Raw genomic sequence first — 19,436 nt, 5'->3', positions numbered from 1 at the left:
CAACCCATCCTCCACTTGCAGCAATTCCAGCAATTCTACTATTAACCCTTTCGTGCATAAATAACGTAATGCAATTTTTTTTCTTCTGGATTCAAAAATCTTTTTTTTTTTTTTTTTAAACTCATTCATGTGGAAGGTACTCTTGACTCATTTGGTTATGAATCCATCCTTGTTAATCACGTACACCATACATGCTGATTGTCTTCCCGGGGTATCGCATTTGAGTTACACATATGATATCTTGTAGTGTTTGTGGGCCTTTATGTAATCCAGACCTACTGTAAACATTTACAAAAATAAGACCTGCAAAGTCCCTGGTTCGAATGTAATGAATCTTCTTTAGTGGATGATAAACATGATATAAGCAGGGAGGGGGAACTTTGGAGTCTTTTTTTTTTTTAAAGATTAACGTAATGTGAAATGTTCAGTTTTAGTGTCTCTCTGTAAAGCAAGAGCGATAACCTATGTAATGCAGCAGTACTGCAAAACAAGGGGGGGGGGGGGGGAGATAAGGCTTTGTAATAAACAATTACCATTATAATGTATAATATATATAGCTTTTTGACAATGGTAGACAATGTATTTGAATTCCTCAGATGAGTGATTTACTTTAAATTATTCCATTAATTGATCATTTCAGGTACCGCAAATTAGCAGCAAAGCACCCAGAATCAAACACAGCCGGTATGGACATATTTGCAAAGTTTTCAGCGTACATCAAGAACTCAAAGCCTGACGCCAATGAAGGTATTTCCTCCACTGTAAGGTCTCCTTTTCCTGCTGTATGACTAGCCTGTAGGGTGTGCTATAATTACCCGAAAGTCATTAGTCAGACGTCGGAATCCCGACTGCACAGCGTGGGGAGCGCAATGAAGCCCCTTGCGGGCGGTGGCGAGCTGCGCTCTCCACCTATTTTATTCTCCCTCTATGGGGGTCGTGGACCCCCACGAGGGAGCAGTCGGGATTCCGACATCGGAGGAATGACTGTCGGAATCCTGACTGTCGGGGAGCCGTCCGGCACCCAGCCTGTAATGCTTTCCTGGGTCTCCAAGGTGTAACCACCTCTATTTGACACAAACACTTTTGGTGGAGGAGGAGTTGTTCATGCATGGCGTAAATTGCTAACACATGGTACTCCCATCCCCTATTTACCTGAAATTTAAAGCATGATCACTCAAAAATATGCATACATTGGGTTTATTAGTGTACTGAAAGCCGTCCATAGCTTGCAAAAGAAAATCCGTTTGTAGTTTTGCCAATAAATTGGACAAATGTTGCCCACAAATGTGCATCTACTGTAACTTTAGACTGGTTCCTTAAAGACCTGTTGTACAGCTGTGGACTTGGCTATAGACTCAAATGTGAGTAACCACTTAGCTTCTGGCAGTAGTGTATGGGCACCTTTATACTATTTGCTTAAATCAATAACTGGTTAAATCATTATATGTACTGATATGGCATTGGAGTGTTTAAAACATAAAAAATAGCACCTACCTGCATATATTGAGAGACATATATAAAAAATGTTTTTTGCATTTATAAGTGAAATCATAAGTAGCACTATCTCTGCCAGTGGCGTAAATATAGCCCTGCAGCCCGTGTGGCTAGATTTTAATGTAAAAAATGTATTGAACACGTAGTGCCCCAGCAAAGAGTTTTTTTTTTTTTTCTCTCTCTTTCCATTGATACGGTATAACCTATGACTCTGGGGAACACCACCAACTATTACCCCTTTCACACCAACCTAAATTCCCGTGTTGGGCCTGGGAGCTAGCGCTGGTTTGTAAGGTTCCCGGGATTTCAATCCTGCTATGGAGCACGGTTGTTCCCAGATTCCTGGCCAGTGTGAAAGGGGTATGGGGTACTCACCCAGGTTGCCGGTCCTCGGTGCATACGGTCAGGCCGGGGATCCACACTGGCAGCAGGCACAGATGACAGGACAGGCGGCGGATGAAGATGACGCAGCTCTCCAGCACCCTCACTGCTTCCAGAGATCTGCGTCATCTGCTCCTGCTGTCTGACCTGCCGCCTGTGTGGATCACCGGCCTGCACCGAGGACCAGCATCCCAGGGTGAGTACTGTTCACCAGCCTCCTCCCCGCCTCTTTCCCACATATGAAAATGCATTGACTTTTCTGGTGTGAAAGGGGCCAACCTGGGAATGCCCCGGCATGATCCCTGGGCTGAATTCCCGGGTGGGTCCCTACATTTTCTGGTGTAAAAGGGGTATAAGTAATTACAACTGATGCCTACCGTTAATTGAAATACTTTATGTTGGTTCAACTTATCTGTTGCTATTAGATCCATTGGATCAAGTCAGTGCATGGTCCCCTCTGTTTTCAATTGTTTCTTGTCTGGGGACAACATCTGTAATAGTCCTTTTATAGATAAGTATACTCACAAGATTGTAAAGGTCACTTTATCAGTGTACAGCCTGTTGATTTGTTATAGATACTTTCTTATAGCACAGATAGAAACACAAAAGAAGTTAGTAAATACAAGATACGCTGTAAATTAAAACTACAGTACAATGTTTTGGATGGGAGTTTCAACCCACTCGTGGAGTAATACATTATATAATGGACATCACAGATGTTGTACTGGTTAGCATTACTGCCTCACAGCACAGAGGTCATGGGTTTGATTCCCACCATGGCCCTAACTGTGCAGAGTTTGTATATTCTCCCTGTGCTTGCGTGGGTTTCCGACCATCCCTCCAAAAAGCTGGTAGGTTAATTGGCTCCCAACAAAAAAAATTAACTGTAGAATCTGTGTGTGTGTGTGTGTGTGTGTGTGTGTACATGTGGTAGGAATTATAGATTGTAAACTCCACTGGGGCAGGGACTGAATCTTCTCTGTAAAGCGCTGCGTAATATGTTTGCGCTATATAAATAACTGATAATTAAAGCAATAATGGGATATAAATACCCTAATGCAGGTATACAAGAACCTCGTAGGTTCTGTGCATCTGCTGCACACTGCTGCCCTCTGCTGCTGCTGGTTTGCAACAACAGCTACATAATCACAACGTTGATGTTTATGATGTAGTTGGGACCAACACTGATCTGGCCCTGTGCTTCCATACTACTTGCAGCACAAATATAAGACAAGTAAATGTCATGCTATGAAAATATATTAGAGGATATTATGTAAGCATTTCATATCTGACCACTGAGCCCACCCCCTTTCGATTTGGCCTTTGCTTTCCATTCGATTTCACATTTGATCTGCACTTTAGCATTCAATATCGATTTCGATATCGAATTCTATTTGCATTCAAGGAACATTGTACACATTTAATTTACTAGATCGAATTTGATATTTCCTTGCCTGTGCAGTCTATTTTTATTTTCGATATAGAGAAACCGAGAGCGCGCATCGAATTGAATGCAGATCGATAACATCTAAAAAAAAAAAATTCGATTTGATTTTGCTTCTATAAGCAAAATCGAAAACTTGTCAAAATCGAAGCATGTGTACACACCTTAAGCCAAATATCGCTCTCTGCCAGTAGCTTATAGAGCTCAGGAAAAGTGGAGCTACAAATCCCAGATGGGCCTTCGCGACAGGAGGCATTGGGTGTATGTACCTAAAGGACCATTGTTTTCTCTCAGTTGTATAAAATATAGTTCAAGATACAAAGTAGCACATGTGGCAGCACACTCCTGTTTCTACACAAGAAAGAAGCCACTGAAGGGCTGACTTACAACAATGCGGCTGGGGCCTGGAGGCAGGATCATAACAATGTAGGGGTGGAATATGTGGTGGCTTTAAGAGAAGGGAGGGGAGTGTCAGCAATATTGGGATATCATCACTACTGGCGCCCATGCTCTGCCCTGAAGTTCTCACTCTGCCCTACTGAAAGCAGAGTTGGTGGCACATGAGGCATGAATGGTATTGCTAGAGAGGTCCGGTGATGCATTACTCTGTCACTAGCTGGAGATACTCATTAATCATGTGTGTTGTGTTGTGAGGCAAATGGGCAGAGCAGTGTCTCTCCATCCCCAGACTTCCCCTGTCCCCGCTTTTACTGGTAAAGACACCTGGCATGAAAGAACGGGGCAGGTGACGAATAGTCCTGCTAATAGCTTGTAATAGGCTAATATGCTGTTTAGCCTACTACAAGCTACTCTAGATCCCCCAGAGATTGTGAATGCTGTTAGCATTGGGTGTTGCACGATGCCTGGGAATTCTCATAAACGAGTGTAGTGTTAAAGTGTGTGTGAGAAAAACAAGAACCTTGGCGCTTCTTTCTGAAGTTTTGCTGTCTGCCTATGTCCAAAATGGAGACTATTCCTTAAAGTCCCGATTTAAGTAATATAGATAAAAAAAGGGGGGATTTTGGTAATTGCGTGGCGCTACTTCAGGTTAATCATAGATTTCTTAATCCTTATCTTTTTTGATGATGTGGGGTGGTCTCTCCTCTCCTCTTTTGTTTTTCGGTCTCACAGATTGATATAGAGGGGGTAAAAGATAGGACTTTTTTTAGCGTAAGAATATTATTAGATGGTTGTCTCAAAAAAATTTCTATCAAGAAAGATTTCGTCCCAGTTTGTAGGTATTCCTACCTCACTTACACATCAATGTAGTGAGGGTAAGCCTATCCGGGTTTCTTTATACTCAACGGATCGTGAGCCCCCGTGGATTTGTACCTTACTTACGTAAGAACGATTAAAACCTCTCGCATCAAGGTATCTTTTCAATATACAGGTACTTCACATCAATGTATTTCTCCAAATGTGTATAAATGCGTACCAATACTCACAATGGTATTCGTATGATCCCTCTTATAAAGGTTTCTTTTCCAGTATGTCAGTTTAAAGGATTTTATTTAAGACATAATAAAAACTTAAAAAAAAAAAAATTCTTGGTCAGCTGGTGGAGGGGTAGCTCCGTTCCTCCTAGAGAAGGCAGGGCATGGGTACAGGGCTGCAGACCAGTAAAACAGACTCTGTACAGTAAAAAACCTCTGTCCTACCTTACTTCCAGGAGGGAGACGGTTCACTGCCAAAAAAACAAACCTCCAGCGGAAAATGACATCAAATGAAATGGCAAGTTCTCCTGCCAACGCGTTTCGAGATCCACATCTCTTTATCAAGGCATCCTTGTGTAGTGTTAAGTCTGTCTCTGTGGACTCCTATTGACCAGGGGTTGCGCTTAACATTGCCGTAGCTTATACTGATTCTTGGCCAACACTGGCAATCTCTGGGGGATTGTTCTATGGCGTATATTATCCCCCCCAACTACTTGGCTGGCGCTGGAGCCACCTCTGGTTAGAGAGTAATAATCCTCAATTATTGCCCTTGTCCTAACAACATAAACTGATAAGGAGACCTAAAGACATTATCGTAACTATGAAGAATACAGAAAATGCAACTGCTGTCTCATGTCTCTGTCACCCCTCTCCGGTCCCATTTGTTCTGTTCTGCTCCCTCTGTACAGGCCTGGTCACCTCTGTCCTTTTCCACTATCCTGTTATGTCCCTGCTCCACCTGTTCTGCTCCTTACACCTTTATTCTAGCCCTGTGCAGGTCACTTGTGTCTTGGCCCTGTCATTCCTTTCTCCTGTCCACTCAGGGCAGATGCCCTGCAAAGCCCCCACTGCGATATTTCTCCAAGTACTTGCAAACATCTTAGAATGCCATTTATCCTGGAGTGCTCAAAGGATATATGCTTTATTAGAGTAAATGTTTTTTTGTTTTTAATTACACTTTTTGTTGATTTTGGTACTGGAAGCAGAAAAACATGACGCTGAGTTCCTACTCATGTGTATATGTAGTAACAATAGGCTGTGCTGGCGATGGGTAAGGCTAATTACTGCTGCCAGCCAGTGTCACCAGGGAACATCACTCAGCCACCCCGGTCACTTTTTGATAAATTGCCCAAACCCAGCTTTCTAGAAAATCTTCCATTCTAAGAGGGGATATTGAGCAATGAACCTTATTAGTTTAATGTCCATGGTACAGGGTGATAGCAGCATTGTTACTGTGGTAAATATGTTTTGCAATACATGACAGAGCAGCCACCTACAGGAAGTGGTTACTTAGGGCCTGACTCATGTTTGTATAGAAAAGCCTGTGATATTTCAGGCTATGATGTGCTAATCAACTCAAGGAAGCTGTCGCTGAGAAAAGAATATAAGCTCCCCACAGTAGCCATTGCAAAGTCCTCACGCATACCCATGCACAGCATAAATCATATCATGAGAATCATCAACTCCCCAAGTGAGTCTGTGGTTACTGTAGTGACGCTGGCACAATGTTTCACTATGTATAGTACATGCACAACTGAAGGCAAATACACACACCAAAAATGTACACAACATGCCTGTGTTTTAGCCATAACACCCTGTTCCTTCCTGTCAATTTTGAACATCTACATTGTGTACATTGTTTACCCTTTAACAAATGAGAGCCGAAGTGAACCACAGCATAGGGGGAATCAGCTGATTCCCCCTATGCTGTGGTTCACTGCGGCTCTCATTTGACTTGTGTTGCATGATCAAAACTCTAAAGCTCCTTGATAAAGGTCCGTATCTAAGGGCCGAAACGTCGGGGCCTGTTTTGTTATTTTCATAATGGCTTATTTACCTATATGTTGATCACTTCAATGGAATAAACTACAAAGTGAATTTACAACACTGGATTGAATAGTCCATTTCACTGATTCAATTATCAGGTTTTTAGAAGAGCATTCTTTTGTCCACTTTCAAAATAAGATGTAGACTCCAGTCATATATAATTCTTTATTCCTAAAATCAACCCTTTGAGGTTGGGTTGACTGGAGTCTACATCTTATTTTGAAAGTGGACAAAAGAATGCTCTTCTAAAAACCTGATAATTGAATCAGTGAAATGGACTAACTTCTGTTAATTGGCTAGGTGGTACTTGCTTTAGCGCAGTCCGATAACCCCCATTTGCAATTGTTGTACAGCCCAGGCTCTCACTAACAGGAGAACCAGCTGTTCAGTTTTAGGAATTAGCACGCTATGGAGGTTAGCCCATTTGTTAGATATATATCTATATAGATATATATAAATATAGATAGCAGGAAACAGAGTGCACCCCTGATACGAAATTCCACCTCCAAATCCAATATAAAGAACGTAGTGACAATGCACGAATCACTGTTCAACAGTTTTAATATATTTTTTTTTAAAAACAAGATATAAAACCAATTTTTCATCTGTATGGAGTTAATAATTTGGTTCAACAAATGCAAGGAAAAAACCATCGCTTTTCGTCGAAAACGACTTCCTCAGGGGTAACATTCCATAGGCATATAGACTGTGAGTACAAATGTTAACTCCAGATGTCAACCTTTCAGGGACGATGTACAGGATGTATAAATGGATCCTTTGGAGATCCTAATATGTAGATGCACACCCGCATCAATTTCCATATAGGTCCTTATTTTAAAACCACAAGTTCTGAGGGGATTCTTTCGAACACAATCCTCAAAGTGAATATCTCAGCAGGTGGAGAGTAGACCAAACTGCAGCCAAACTGTTCAGTTTTAGGAATCAGCACGCTACGGAGGTTAACCTATTTGTTTTATATATGTGTGTGTGTGTGTGTGTGTGTGTGTGTGTGTGTGTGTGTGTGTGTGTGTGCAGAAAAGATAGATAGGGACAGCACTTTTTACTTGAGTTTTGACTTTAAAAAAATTATTAGAATAATACATTTTTATATACCGTATTTGCCGGCGTATAAGGCGACCCCCCCAACATTACCACTCAAAATATAGAGTTTGTTATATAAGTGCACCCGGCGTATGGACCCTCCCATTCGCCAGCAAATACAGTATATTTTTGTATTTTTCGTATTCTTTATATAGTCAAAATTTGGGCTTTTACTGCAGAATGACCAGAAAGGCTCTGCCTCTCCTCACCGCACAGCACTGATGCATTCTATGTACCAATGTGTCACACATTTGTTTCTCTCAGGATTGGAGCGGACACTGCTGAAAACGCTGCAGAAACTGGATGATTATCTGAACTCTCCACTTCCAGATGAGATTGATGAGAATAGTATGGATGACATTACCGTTTCCAACCGTAAATTCTTAGACGGCGATGATATGACTTTAGCAGACTGCAACCTTTTGCCGAAGCTTCATATCGTCAAGGTAAATTTAAATAAGTGTTGGAGAATCATTGCTTTGGTGTAGTGAGGCCATGCCTAATTATTACTTGTCTTACATTTGTGCAGGTGGTTACCAAAAAATACAAAAATTTTGACATCCCAAAATCCATGAGTGGGATCTGGAGATATCTGAGCAATGCCTACTGCAGAGACGAATTCACCAACACTTGCCCGGGAGATCGTGAGATAGAAATAGCATACGCAGATGTGGCCAAAAAGCTCACCAAGTAACCCTTTGTGATGGAAACCAGACGAGGCCTTAATCTTACCAAATCTTCTCTGCAGTATCGTGGGACAAAACCTCCAATTTACTTTTTATTTTATTTTCAAAATTTCTTTTGTTCCTCTCTAAAACTGAACACAGAGCAAAATGAGGCCTATAGTAGTCCCATAAATATGTTTGTTTCTTATTTACATCCCATTTAAAAATAAGTGTATTTGTTTGTGATTTATTTATTCGGATACAAAAAAATGGCTGCCAAGTATAGTGTTAGAATGCCGAATTTTGACACCCTTGCCAAGAAACTAATGATCTCTTGGATAGGGTTATAAAATTATTTATTTTCGTTCTGTTCTTGAATTATTTTCCGTCCATGTAAATGAGATGCTGTGCCATACTTACACCCAAATAGTGACAGTGACATACCATTGTCTGATAACGTGAGGTGTAATCATTGCTAGAATTAGTTATTACATTATATACACATATATATATCTAGAAATCTATTTATCCTGCAACTACTCCTATATGCCTTAGTAAAAGAAGTATTAACAGTGTTAAATTGCTTATTTATATCATACAGTGAAATAAATTCTAACCTAAACTTTATTAATCTCACACAAGTTTCACCCCAGCTGTGGCTATATGCAAAGGGTACTCAAAGGATTTATATATAACAGAGTTTGCATACAGGTTGTACCTGTGCTTCAGGAAGCATTACTCTTCTGCTGGCCTCTTGTCAAGTTTTCTTTTTCCTTTGTAGTTTTGCAGCTATTAACTAGCTGTACGTTTATCCTTTTTTGTAATCTGTAATATGTTGCATAGAAATGAGAACAATGCACTATGTGGCCACTGGGACATCAGACCTTTATGTGCTTGCAGTATAGTTCATTACAAAGCCATGGGCAATAATATGGTGTTTGACCCCTCTCTCTTCTTAGAAGGCTTCCACTAAATGTGGAACATGGCTGCGTGGGTTCACATGCATTCAGTCACCAGAGCACTTGTGAGGTTGGGCGCTGATGTCTGGGTCTAAGGCCTGGCTCTTAAATCAGCATTCAACTTTATTCCAGACGTGATCAGTGATGAAGCTTTATGCATGCCAGTCAGATTTTTTCACAATAGAATTCAGAAACCATATTTTGATGCACCTCCCTTTTTTATTAAATTATATTATCACTAAGTTGGAACCACACAGTTCTTTAGAACTTTCTTATAATATAATTTCCTTTCACTGAAACTAAGGGTCCAGGACCAAATCATGAGGTAAAGCTCCAGACCATTATTACTCCGCCACCAAACGTTAAGGTTGGCTGTGTGCGTTTAGCCAGGAAGCTCTATCAGACTTGCCATATCAAGTGTAATGCATCACTCCAGAGAAAACATTTGCACTGCTGTGTGCTTTACACCACTCCCAGTTTGGTATTGCAAATGATGATTGGAGGCTTGTGTGCAGCTGCTAAACCACCAGTCTATGAAGCCCCAATGAGCAGTTTTTGCTGCCCTTTCGTTCAAAAGTACCTTTTAACTCGGTCGTGAATGTCGCAATAAAGCATAGTCCTCAAACTCTGTCCTCATGACTCTTAACCGTTCTTGTTTTCCAGACCATTTAGCTAGTATACTGTAATATTTATTGCTGGTACATTGCAAAAGAACTACAGGTTTTGAAAACATAAACTGTTAAAGGTCCCAAAGACTTAAGTTTAAGAAACACTGTACTACACACTTCAGGACTTGGTGGTCCCAAGTTGTCACCTTGTAGCTCAGATTCAGGCGCTCATAGATGTTGCAACCTCACAATAACATTTTATTGTAGACTTGGACAGCTATAGCAGGGCAGAAATGTGACAGACTGGCATGTTGAATAGGTGACATCCTATGATGGTGCGGTGCTGAAACTTACTGAGCGCCTCAGTATGACCCATTCCACTCCTAATGTTTGGCTAAGGACCTTGCATGACTTTATGCTGGCGTATGAATCTGTTAATGATGTATGTTCTGAAAAGTCATACTTTGGTCAGGTAGAGTAGTTGTGCATTCAACCAATATGGACCTTTATTTGAAATTGTAATTTAGCCACAGAGACTTATTTTGACATTATATGTGAATGACTGGCTCCTGCTACGGGTTTGCAATTTATGGCGCTACTTATCTGAAATGCATTCCATAAAAGAGCAAGTAATAAAAAGTATATATAGTTAAAATATATATTTCAGCTCATTGTGCCTGAGACATTTAACCGATTGCTTAAATAATTAAAAAGAAAAAACTAAATGAAGATAGTCCTCATTAGCTACCATGTGGAACAAAATATAGTTTTTATTGTGTTAATTTATCTTTGCAGTTAATTAGAATTAAAATGCCTTATTCTACTTTTACATGTGATGAGGCCTTTTTTGAATGTTACAATTACTATATGACAGTAATATGCTAATGCTGGCCACCCATCACACCAACTTTCCTCCAATCATCCAACTTGGATGCAGTTACAATCCCGACCGCCGAAATCCCAACACTTTCTCCCTCTGTGGGTGTCCACGACACCCATAGAGGTAGAAGAAATTAGTGTGCACGTCCCCCCCCTTGTCGGGATTTCGGCGGTCAGTATTCCGGTGTCAGGATTTTGAACACCGGGATTCCGACCGCCGGGATTTAGAACCACTCCCATCCAACTAGATGGTTGGTTGGACTGAAAATCTGGTACTAAATGAGGGTAGATGCCGATAACCAATTTTCTCACAAACTCGGGAGAATGGATAAAAACATTCAGTGAAATTGTTTAAATCCAAAGGGTCCAACTACATTACATTGTCTGATTGACATTTGTTCTCCATTTTCAGATTTGGCAAACCAATGACTTAATTAGAAATTACATTTGCTCCTGTCCAGTACCAGGTTTTTATTCTATCCAACCAACTAGTTGAATGGTTGGAGGAAAGTTGGTCTGATGTGTGGGCAGCATAAGAGACTACAAGCACTGTGATAATAAAAATCACCCTAAACAAATCAAACTAGTAATTGCAAAACAAAAAGTAGCATTTGTATTTAATGTAAAAAAAAAGGCAACATCCACCAACATTCTTTCATTCCAATTTTGTTTTGATTTTACTAAATCTATAGAGATATATAGATCTCAATCTGTCTGGTTAATTGATTTTGTAATTATTAGAGCTGTCAACCTGCCAATTAATATCACCATTCTACATGGCCATCTGTACTTTTTTTTATACACTACTATTCTGTGCTTTATCTCTTCAGGTATTCATTGAGGTTTTTTTTGTAAAATGGTCTTTTACAAAAAAAAAAAACTTGACAAATCATTATTCTCATTTATTTTTTTATTATTTTACTGACTTTATAATGTATTTTTACAAGCAATATTGTTGAAGACCTTTAAAGATATATACTTTACTTTTAAATGTTTGATAATGCACTGTTTCCTAATAATATACAGTTTTATGACTTCTACTTAAATAACATGGTTTATAGTTGGAGATAAATTTGATTACTCATGATGTATATAAAATCAATGGATTTTCAACTTTTTTTATTGAGAAGTGTTGTTTTTTTACAGAACCAATTTTGTAACTATTTTATTTGCATTGGACTATGTATGCCTTATGGTTCATTTAAAGTTAATCTGGTCAGATCAGGAAGAAAAGTTGTGACATATATCAGTCTATGGGGGATATCCTGTACTTGTTTAGTTCCACGGCGGCTGATATATCAACCGATCCGATGCAATTTTTTTACCTGTTTATAACCCTACTATCCACTACGCACTGAGTTGATTTTATATAGTGTGGCGAGTGCAGCGAGGCGAGCAGACGCGGATTACTGTGCTCGCCACACTATATAAAGTCTACTCCATGCGTAGTGCATAGGAACAGGTAAAAAATCACATTGGCGGCCAATATCGCATCCCATATATCGGCTGCCATGAACTAAACAAGTACCGGATATCCTATCTGCAGCAGTACTGAAAGTTTGTCAGTGAGTAGTGCCAGTGTACTTATATCTTGATTCAGGAACTTATCTGGTAGTAATCAGTTGCCGGTGCCAGGATAACACATGGGTTTGGCAAGTTATCCTGGATTTTAAGTAAAGAACAATGAGTATAAATTGCGCTCGAGGAAGCTGCTTTTTGTTAAATAGGTACAGTTTTGAATAAGAATTAAAAAGCGCTTGGGGTGTTTGGTAACAAATATATTAAAAACAAATAAGTAAAAGTTCTTAGCCGCTCAAAAGATAAGGAGAGAGTAAAAACAATGTTTACAGCCCTTTCCTGGTGGGTGGGGTTGCTGGTCCGTGCTGAGGCAGTGATAGTGTGGCACTATTTGCGGAGACCTGGTAGCCCTATCTGTCCCTAAGCTTACCTAGGTCTTCTGGCCTTCTATCTTCCTCCACGCCGTGTTCCGGACCTCCGCGAGTGTGCCGCGCTCGGCCGGAAGTTCGGGTTTAATGACTTCCGGTATCGGCAGCGGTGTGCGGACTCCCAAGCCTGGGGAAGAAGCGAGTCTGCACACCGCCGCCGATACTGGATACCGCAAATAGTGCCCTTAACACATGTGTATATTTATTGCGGACGGCAAGCCCCTGATTATACGGTGAGCAGGGCCGGTAGCTCACCATCAGAGTATTCAACGGCTTCCCTTAACTCGCTGTTTCCACCTTGCCTGTTCTCTGAGGCGAGGTGGAAATCGCTAGTATGGCCATAAAAAACCGGTGCAAAACACTGTAAACATTGAATACGGTTGGACGGTGCGGATGACTTTTCCTCACCAAGAAATGCCATCCTCGCCATACAAACCCCCCTCTGCTGCTCGCCGCCCGCATTGAATATACCTCCGTGATAAACCCCTGTGTGCACTATTGTGAGTAATCTGCTGTCTTTCTACATACATCATTCATCACAAATTCTATTTATGTTATGTTTATTCAATCACAGATGGTAAAGAGTAACATTTTCTGTATTAAGGTTGTTAATCCAAGAGTAAATGTGAGTTGCAACAAAAGTAAATATTGTATGTTACATGTCACTTCTCTGATGCGTTCATATGCTTGCCAGAAATATAGTACTTACAGAAGGGTTACAGCTGACTGTAAAGTTAGGGGCAATTCTGCAGATTATATGGTACGTTTACACATGATAAAGTTTTTGTTTTGTCATTTTATTTTTTGTTACTTACTGGGGTTTTGTAACAAGTGGAAAATTAATGTGTGAAAACCTTTTTCTTTTGTGTTATTTACTACTCATATTAACAATAAAGTTTTATGTTTTTGACTGTTAACTGAGTAAGCGTAACATTACTTCTACACTCATCTTGGCATTAAAATGTGTATCCTTGTGCAGCTAACACTTGAGTTCTGAGTTATACACAACTCGAATGGCATAATGGGCAGCGCTCATTGATTTAAATTGAATAAACAAATGTATAGTAATGGTCACATACATGAACTGATGTTTTGAGGCCCTAAGCCTCTTTTTCACGGTGTGAACCATTCACACCTTGAAAAAAAGGCTTAGGGCCTCGAAACGTCAGTTCATGTATGTGACCATTACATTTGTTGGTACTTGTGTAGTTTCACGGCGTCAGCATAGGTCTGTGTCCAGCTGCAGGGATGTAAACTCCATCGCAACGCGTATAGTTCGTACCCCCACTATCCACATTGAGTTGATTTTAGATAGCGTGGCGAGCCACCGAGCCCGTAGCGTGGCCGAGCGCATCAAGCCCCGCAAGGGGACACTGTCTCACCGCGCCATGCTTTCTCCGTGAAAATACACAAGTACCTATTTGTTTAATCCATGGTGCCTTCAACATTAGGGGTTAAGGTGCGTACACACGGGGCAATATGATCGCTGGCAATATATTGCTCAGCAATCATATTGCTCAGTGTACCGTTTTCATCTGCGACCAGAGATGGTCGCAGATGAAAATGTCACAATGCCGGGAGAAGAGGTAGTAGAAGTTGCTGGTCGGAGGAGCATGCTCCTCTGACCAGCGAACATTCAGGGGCTGAAAACGGCAGTGCGCACCCGGCGATCAGCGACCATATTTCCAGCGATATTTGCTATAATCGCCCCCGTGTGTACGCCCCATTAATTCCTCCAATTATTGGGGTGAATGCGTAAGCTGTTGTTCTAATGGTGTGAAAACACTCCCAACAGCCCCACAACTGAAGTTATGCTCTAAACGTTTTACATGTACAAATGATCAGTGCTCAGAACAAATTTTGTGGCCTTTCTGAAGTACTTGTAAAATTGTTAATGCTTATGTTGGTTAAACTTAATTTCATGGGTTTGGTACAGTATGAGAGATCGTTAGCCACAAGCTCTACAGTAAGTACATTTTTATGAGGAATTCTGGTTCTCTACACACTAAGGAAGTGAGGAGATTGATGGACTAACAAGATCCCAGCGCCTTTACACATCTTTTCTTCATCTTTGCAACGCAATAATGTAGACATCTGGATCCGACACAGGTATAATTAACGTTATATCCATGGGGCTCATTCAGACCTGTTAGCATTGGCTGAAATTTTTGTAGATGTACAAAACTATTCTGCACTGCAGGTGGGGCAGATGTAACATGTGCAGAGAAAGTTTGATTTGGGTGAGGTGTGTTGAAACTGAAATCTATAGAGCAGTGTAAGAATAAAACAAAAATGGCAACTAAATAGATAGTAAACAGCTTTAAATTTTATATATGGAGTCCCAGAAGGGGCAGCCCTGTGGGGAGAAGTAGTCTTACTAAATTCACTGTTGAAGTGGGGTGATATGAGGTCTGGAAAGAAAAGTTCCCAAAGAAATGTAAATTTTCATGTTATTCGCCTACGTTTAATAATTTTTCAAGAATTTATATGATTTTTTCCTCCTAGAGATCTACTCAACAACATATCAGTAATTGAGTAATTAATACAGTAATACAAACCTCGTGGTATCTCGGAACACTCCCCCTTGGTATTAACAATGGATCCAGAGCCTTGCCGAGGTCAGCGGTGTAGCTAGGTGACATGGTGCCCGGAGCAAGGGCATATTTCGCGCCCCCCCCCCCCTCCCCTCCCGGGAATGAATTGGGGGCGTGGCTAACGTGTTAGCATGTTACATTTGAAATATATAAGACACTGTAACGGAATCTGCTGCGCTATATAACACACTGTAATGGAGTCTGATGCGCTATATTACACACTGTAACGGAATCTGCTGAGCTATATAAGACACTAACGGAATCTGCTGAGCTATATAAGACACTGTAACGGAATCTGCTGCGCTATATAAGACACTGTAACGGAATCTGCTGCGCTATATAAGACACTGACGGAATCTGCTGCGCTATATAACACACTGTAACGGAATCTGCTGCGCTATATAACACACTGTAACGGAATCTGCTGCGCTATATAAGACACTGTAACGGAATCTGCTGCGCTATATAAGACACTGTAACGGAATCTGCTGCGCTATATAAGACACTGTAACGGAATCTGCTGCGCTATATAACACACTGTAACAGAGTCTGATGCGCTATATTACACACTGTAACGGAATCTGCTGAGCTATATAAGACACTAACGGAATCTGCTGAGCTATATAAGACACTGTAACGGAATCTGCTGCGCTATATAAGACACTGTAACGGAATCTGCTGCGCTATATAAGACACTGACGGAATCTGCTGCGCTATATAACACACTGTAACGGAATCTGCTGCGCTATATAACACACTGTAACGGAATCTGCTGCGCTATATAAGACACTGTAACGGAATCTGCTGCGCTATATAAGACGCTGTAACTGAATCTGCTGCGCTATATAAGACGCTGTAATGGAATCTGATGCGCTATATAAGACACACTAACAGAATCTGCTGCGCTATATAAGACACTGTAACAGAATCTGCTGCGCTATATAAGACACTAACGGAATCTGCTGCACTATATAACACACTGTAACGGAATCTGCTGCGCTATATAACACACTGTAACGGAATCTGCTGCGCTATATAAGACACTAACGTAATCTGATGCACTATATAACACACTGTAATGGAATCTGCTGCGCTATATAAGACACTGTAACGGAATCTGCTGCGCTATATAAGACACTGTAACTGAATCTGCTGCGCTATATAAGACGCTGTAATGAAATCTGATGCGCTATATAAGACACTGTAACAGAATCTGCTGCGCTATATAAGACACTAACGGAATCTGCTGCGCTATATAAGACACTGTAACGGAATCTGCTGCGCTATATAAGACACTGTAACGGAATCTGCTGCGCTATATAAGACGCTGTAACGGAATCTACCAACACGCATAATGCCCCCCCTTAGTACCACACACATAATGCCCCCCCATAGTGCCACACGCATAATGCCCCCCATAGTGCCACATGCATAATGCCCCCATAGTGTCAAATGCATAATGCCCCTGTAGTGCTACATACATAATGCCCCCTCAGTATTGCCACATACACATATGCCCCCATAGTGCCACCTACACACATGCACCAATATGCCCCCCCCCCTATTGCTAGATGCATAATGTCCCCCCATTGTGCCACATGCATTATGCCCCCAGTTACCTGGAGTCAGCAGAGGGTGGGACTGATGTGCTGGGCAGAGGGGGCCTAGCTGCTGTAGTGGACGAAGCTGGCAGGTATTTCCTAAATCACATGCAGGGCCGTGGACGGAGGCAGCTGCCGGGCTGATTGGGCGGAGCTTCCACTGCTAGGCAGAGGAAGGACGGAGCTCCCGTCCTCCTGCTGCCGCAGACGAACACGTGGGGGACAGAGCTCTGTTTTTATGCTGGGAGCTTGCAGCCGGCTGCCGCAGCACTATACATTTAAAAAAAAAAAAACAGCTGCATCCGTGCGAGCGGCAGCGGGCGCCATTAACTCCTCAGGCACCGGCAGTATCATTTGCGGAGGGGGGGGGGGCGGCGGCGCCATTCCACCAATCTCCACCCTCCCTACGCCTCTGGCCGAGGTTACCAATACTGGAGGCTCCAACCAGAATGGTTGCCCCAGCTTTCTTGGAACATATATCGACTCTGCTAAACCACTAAACCTTGGGAATCTTTCAAAGCCTTTTTAAGGGGTATAATGATTAAGAGAATTGCCCAGGTTAGGGGCACACTCCAAAAAACAGCATTGGTGCTAGAGGTAAAAATGATGAATTTAGAACAACATTTTTTATTAAATCAGATCGAACCAAGTATGCAAGAATGGTTGGTCGCACAACGTGCCTGGGTGGCACAGCTACCAGAAATGGCAAAATGCAGTCTATTGAAGGAGTTCCATAAGAACTATCTAAACTCAGATAGAGCAGGAAAGTTGATGGCGTATATTGCTAGAGTTGGCTGCATCTGCCTCGGGACCTTCCGTCTGCGATGCGGCTCTCCGTCTCCCTGCTCTCCCGACTCCTGCTGTCATAAAAAACATGTCACTCAGAAAATGGCTGCCCCTGTACAGCAGACCGTTTTTAAGGATGCGAGAGGAGGCCTCCGCCTCCTCTCGCATCCTCAAAATGGTCTGCATTATGGGGGCAGCCATTTTCTGTGTTTCACATTTTTTATTGCAGAAGGAGCCGGGAGAGAAGGGAGAAGAAGAGCCACAGCGCAGACTGATTCGCCAGGCGAAAGGTCCCGGGGCAGACGCAGGTGGTAACAATAGCCCCGCAGGCTCCCCCGGCCCCCTTACCTTCCAAGCTCCTCCCCGCCACCGCGGGGGCTGTGGGGCGATAGTTACGCCACTGGCAGTTTTGCTATTAGTTAGTAACATAACCAGAGCTGCAATTACAGTATTGTTATTAGTAACATATAACCAAAGCTGCAGGCGCAGTATTGTTTTAGATAGTAATCTTTAAACAGAGCTGTATGCGCATTATTGTTATTAGATAGTAGCATAACCAGACCTGCATTCACAGTATTGTTATTAGGTAGTAACATATAACCAGAGCTTCATGCGCAGTATTATTATTAGTAAGTAATATGCCACCAGAGCTGTATGTGCAGTATTGTTATTAGTAACATAACCAGAGCTGTATGTGCAGTATTGTTATTAGTTATTAACATAACCACAGCTGCATGTGCAGTATTGTTACAATATGACATCACAAGTAGTATGACATCACAAAGCCATTATAAGTGCCTCTCATGCACAGGCTACTCATTTGCAGATAAGTGCATACAAGGTAAAGTTTGAATCCTGAGCTCTGTTCATGCAACATTATTCTATATTTATTATATGATTATATTTATTTAGTAACATGTAATCAGAGAGTTGCAGGTGCATTTCTTAATAACAATAAGTATAATATTATTATATAATATCGCCAGCCCGCGCCAGCGGCCGGCGAATCTATCTCCAGCTCCCGCCAACGGCTGGTTCTGGCCAGGGGCGCGCGCGCACGAGATGCGTGCATGCCCCGTGGCTGCAAAGCTTTCTCTGCCCCTCGTAGCCCCGACGTCCCTCCAATCCCTGCCCATCTCCTTGAAGTGGAGATGGGCAGGGACCTGCAGCGGTGCCGTCCAGAAACTGGGATGCATGTGCGTCTGAGATGCACGCACATCCCAGTGAGATGGAGCGCCTCTGCGCTGGCGATCCCCGGGCAAGAACTAGAGGCGCTCCATCTGTATAACTGGAGCTGCATATGCAGTATTGTTATTAGTTAGTATCATATAACTAGAACTACATGCGCCGTATTGTTATTATTAAGTAACATATAACCAGAGCTGCATGCACAGTATTGTTGTTAGTAAGTAACATATAACCAGAGCTGCATGCAGTATTGTTATTAGTTAGTAACATGGCACCAGAACTGCATGTGCAGTATTGTTAGGTACTTATGTAGTATCTGGGCTGCCGATTTTTTGATTGTATGCCTTAAGTTAAGGCATACAATCAGATGCGATGCGATATCGCATCGCATCTCATCGCATCCGATATCGGATGCGATGACCCGATTTTTCCATAGGAATCAATGTTAAAATGATTCCTATGGAAAAATGGGTCCTTTTCATACCCCTACTATCCAAGTGGGCATGGAGTTGGATATAAACCTGTGGCGA

The 19,436-nt window shown here is 41.8% G+C and overlaps 1 protein-coding gene across 1 annotated transcript in view; it reads left to right on the top strand.

Moving 5' to 3' along the window:
• CLIC4 (CLIC family member 4) overlaps positions 1-13,654 on the top strand; it is a 55,581-nt gene extending 41,927 nt beyond the window's left edge. The window contains exons 4-6 of the mRNA XM_083173621.1: positions 641-747; positions 7,945-8,126; positions 8,210-13,654. Coding sequence (XP_083029747.1) covers positions 641-747; positions 7,945-8,126; positions 8,210-8,374 — 454 coding nt within the window. The 3' untranslated portion in view covers positions 8,375-13,654. The remainder of the gene's footprint in view (positions 1-640; positions 748-7,944; positions 8,127-8,209) is intronic.
• The last annotated feature ends 5,782 nt before the right edge of the window (positions 13,655-19,436 follow it).

The sequence above is a fragment of the Crinia signifera genome, chromosome 2 (genome assembly GCF_055691185.1).
Source record: "Crinia signifera chromosome 2, ASM5569118v1, whole genome shotgun sequence".
Classification (NCBI taxonomy): domain Eukaryota; kingdom Metazoa; phylum Chordata; class Amphibia; order Anura; family Myobatrachidae; genus Crinia; species Crinia signifera.
This window is presented reverse-complemented; position numbering and strand designations above follow the sequence as displayed.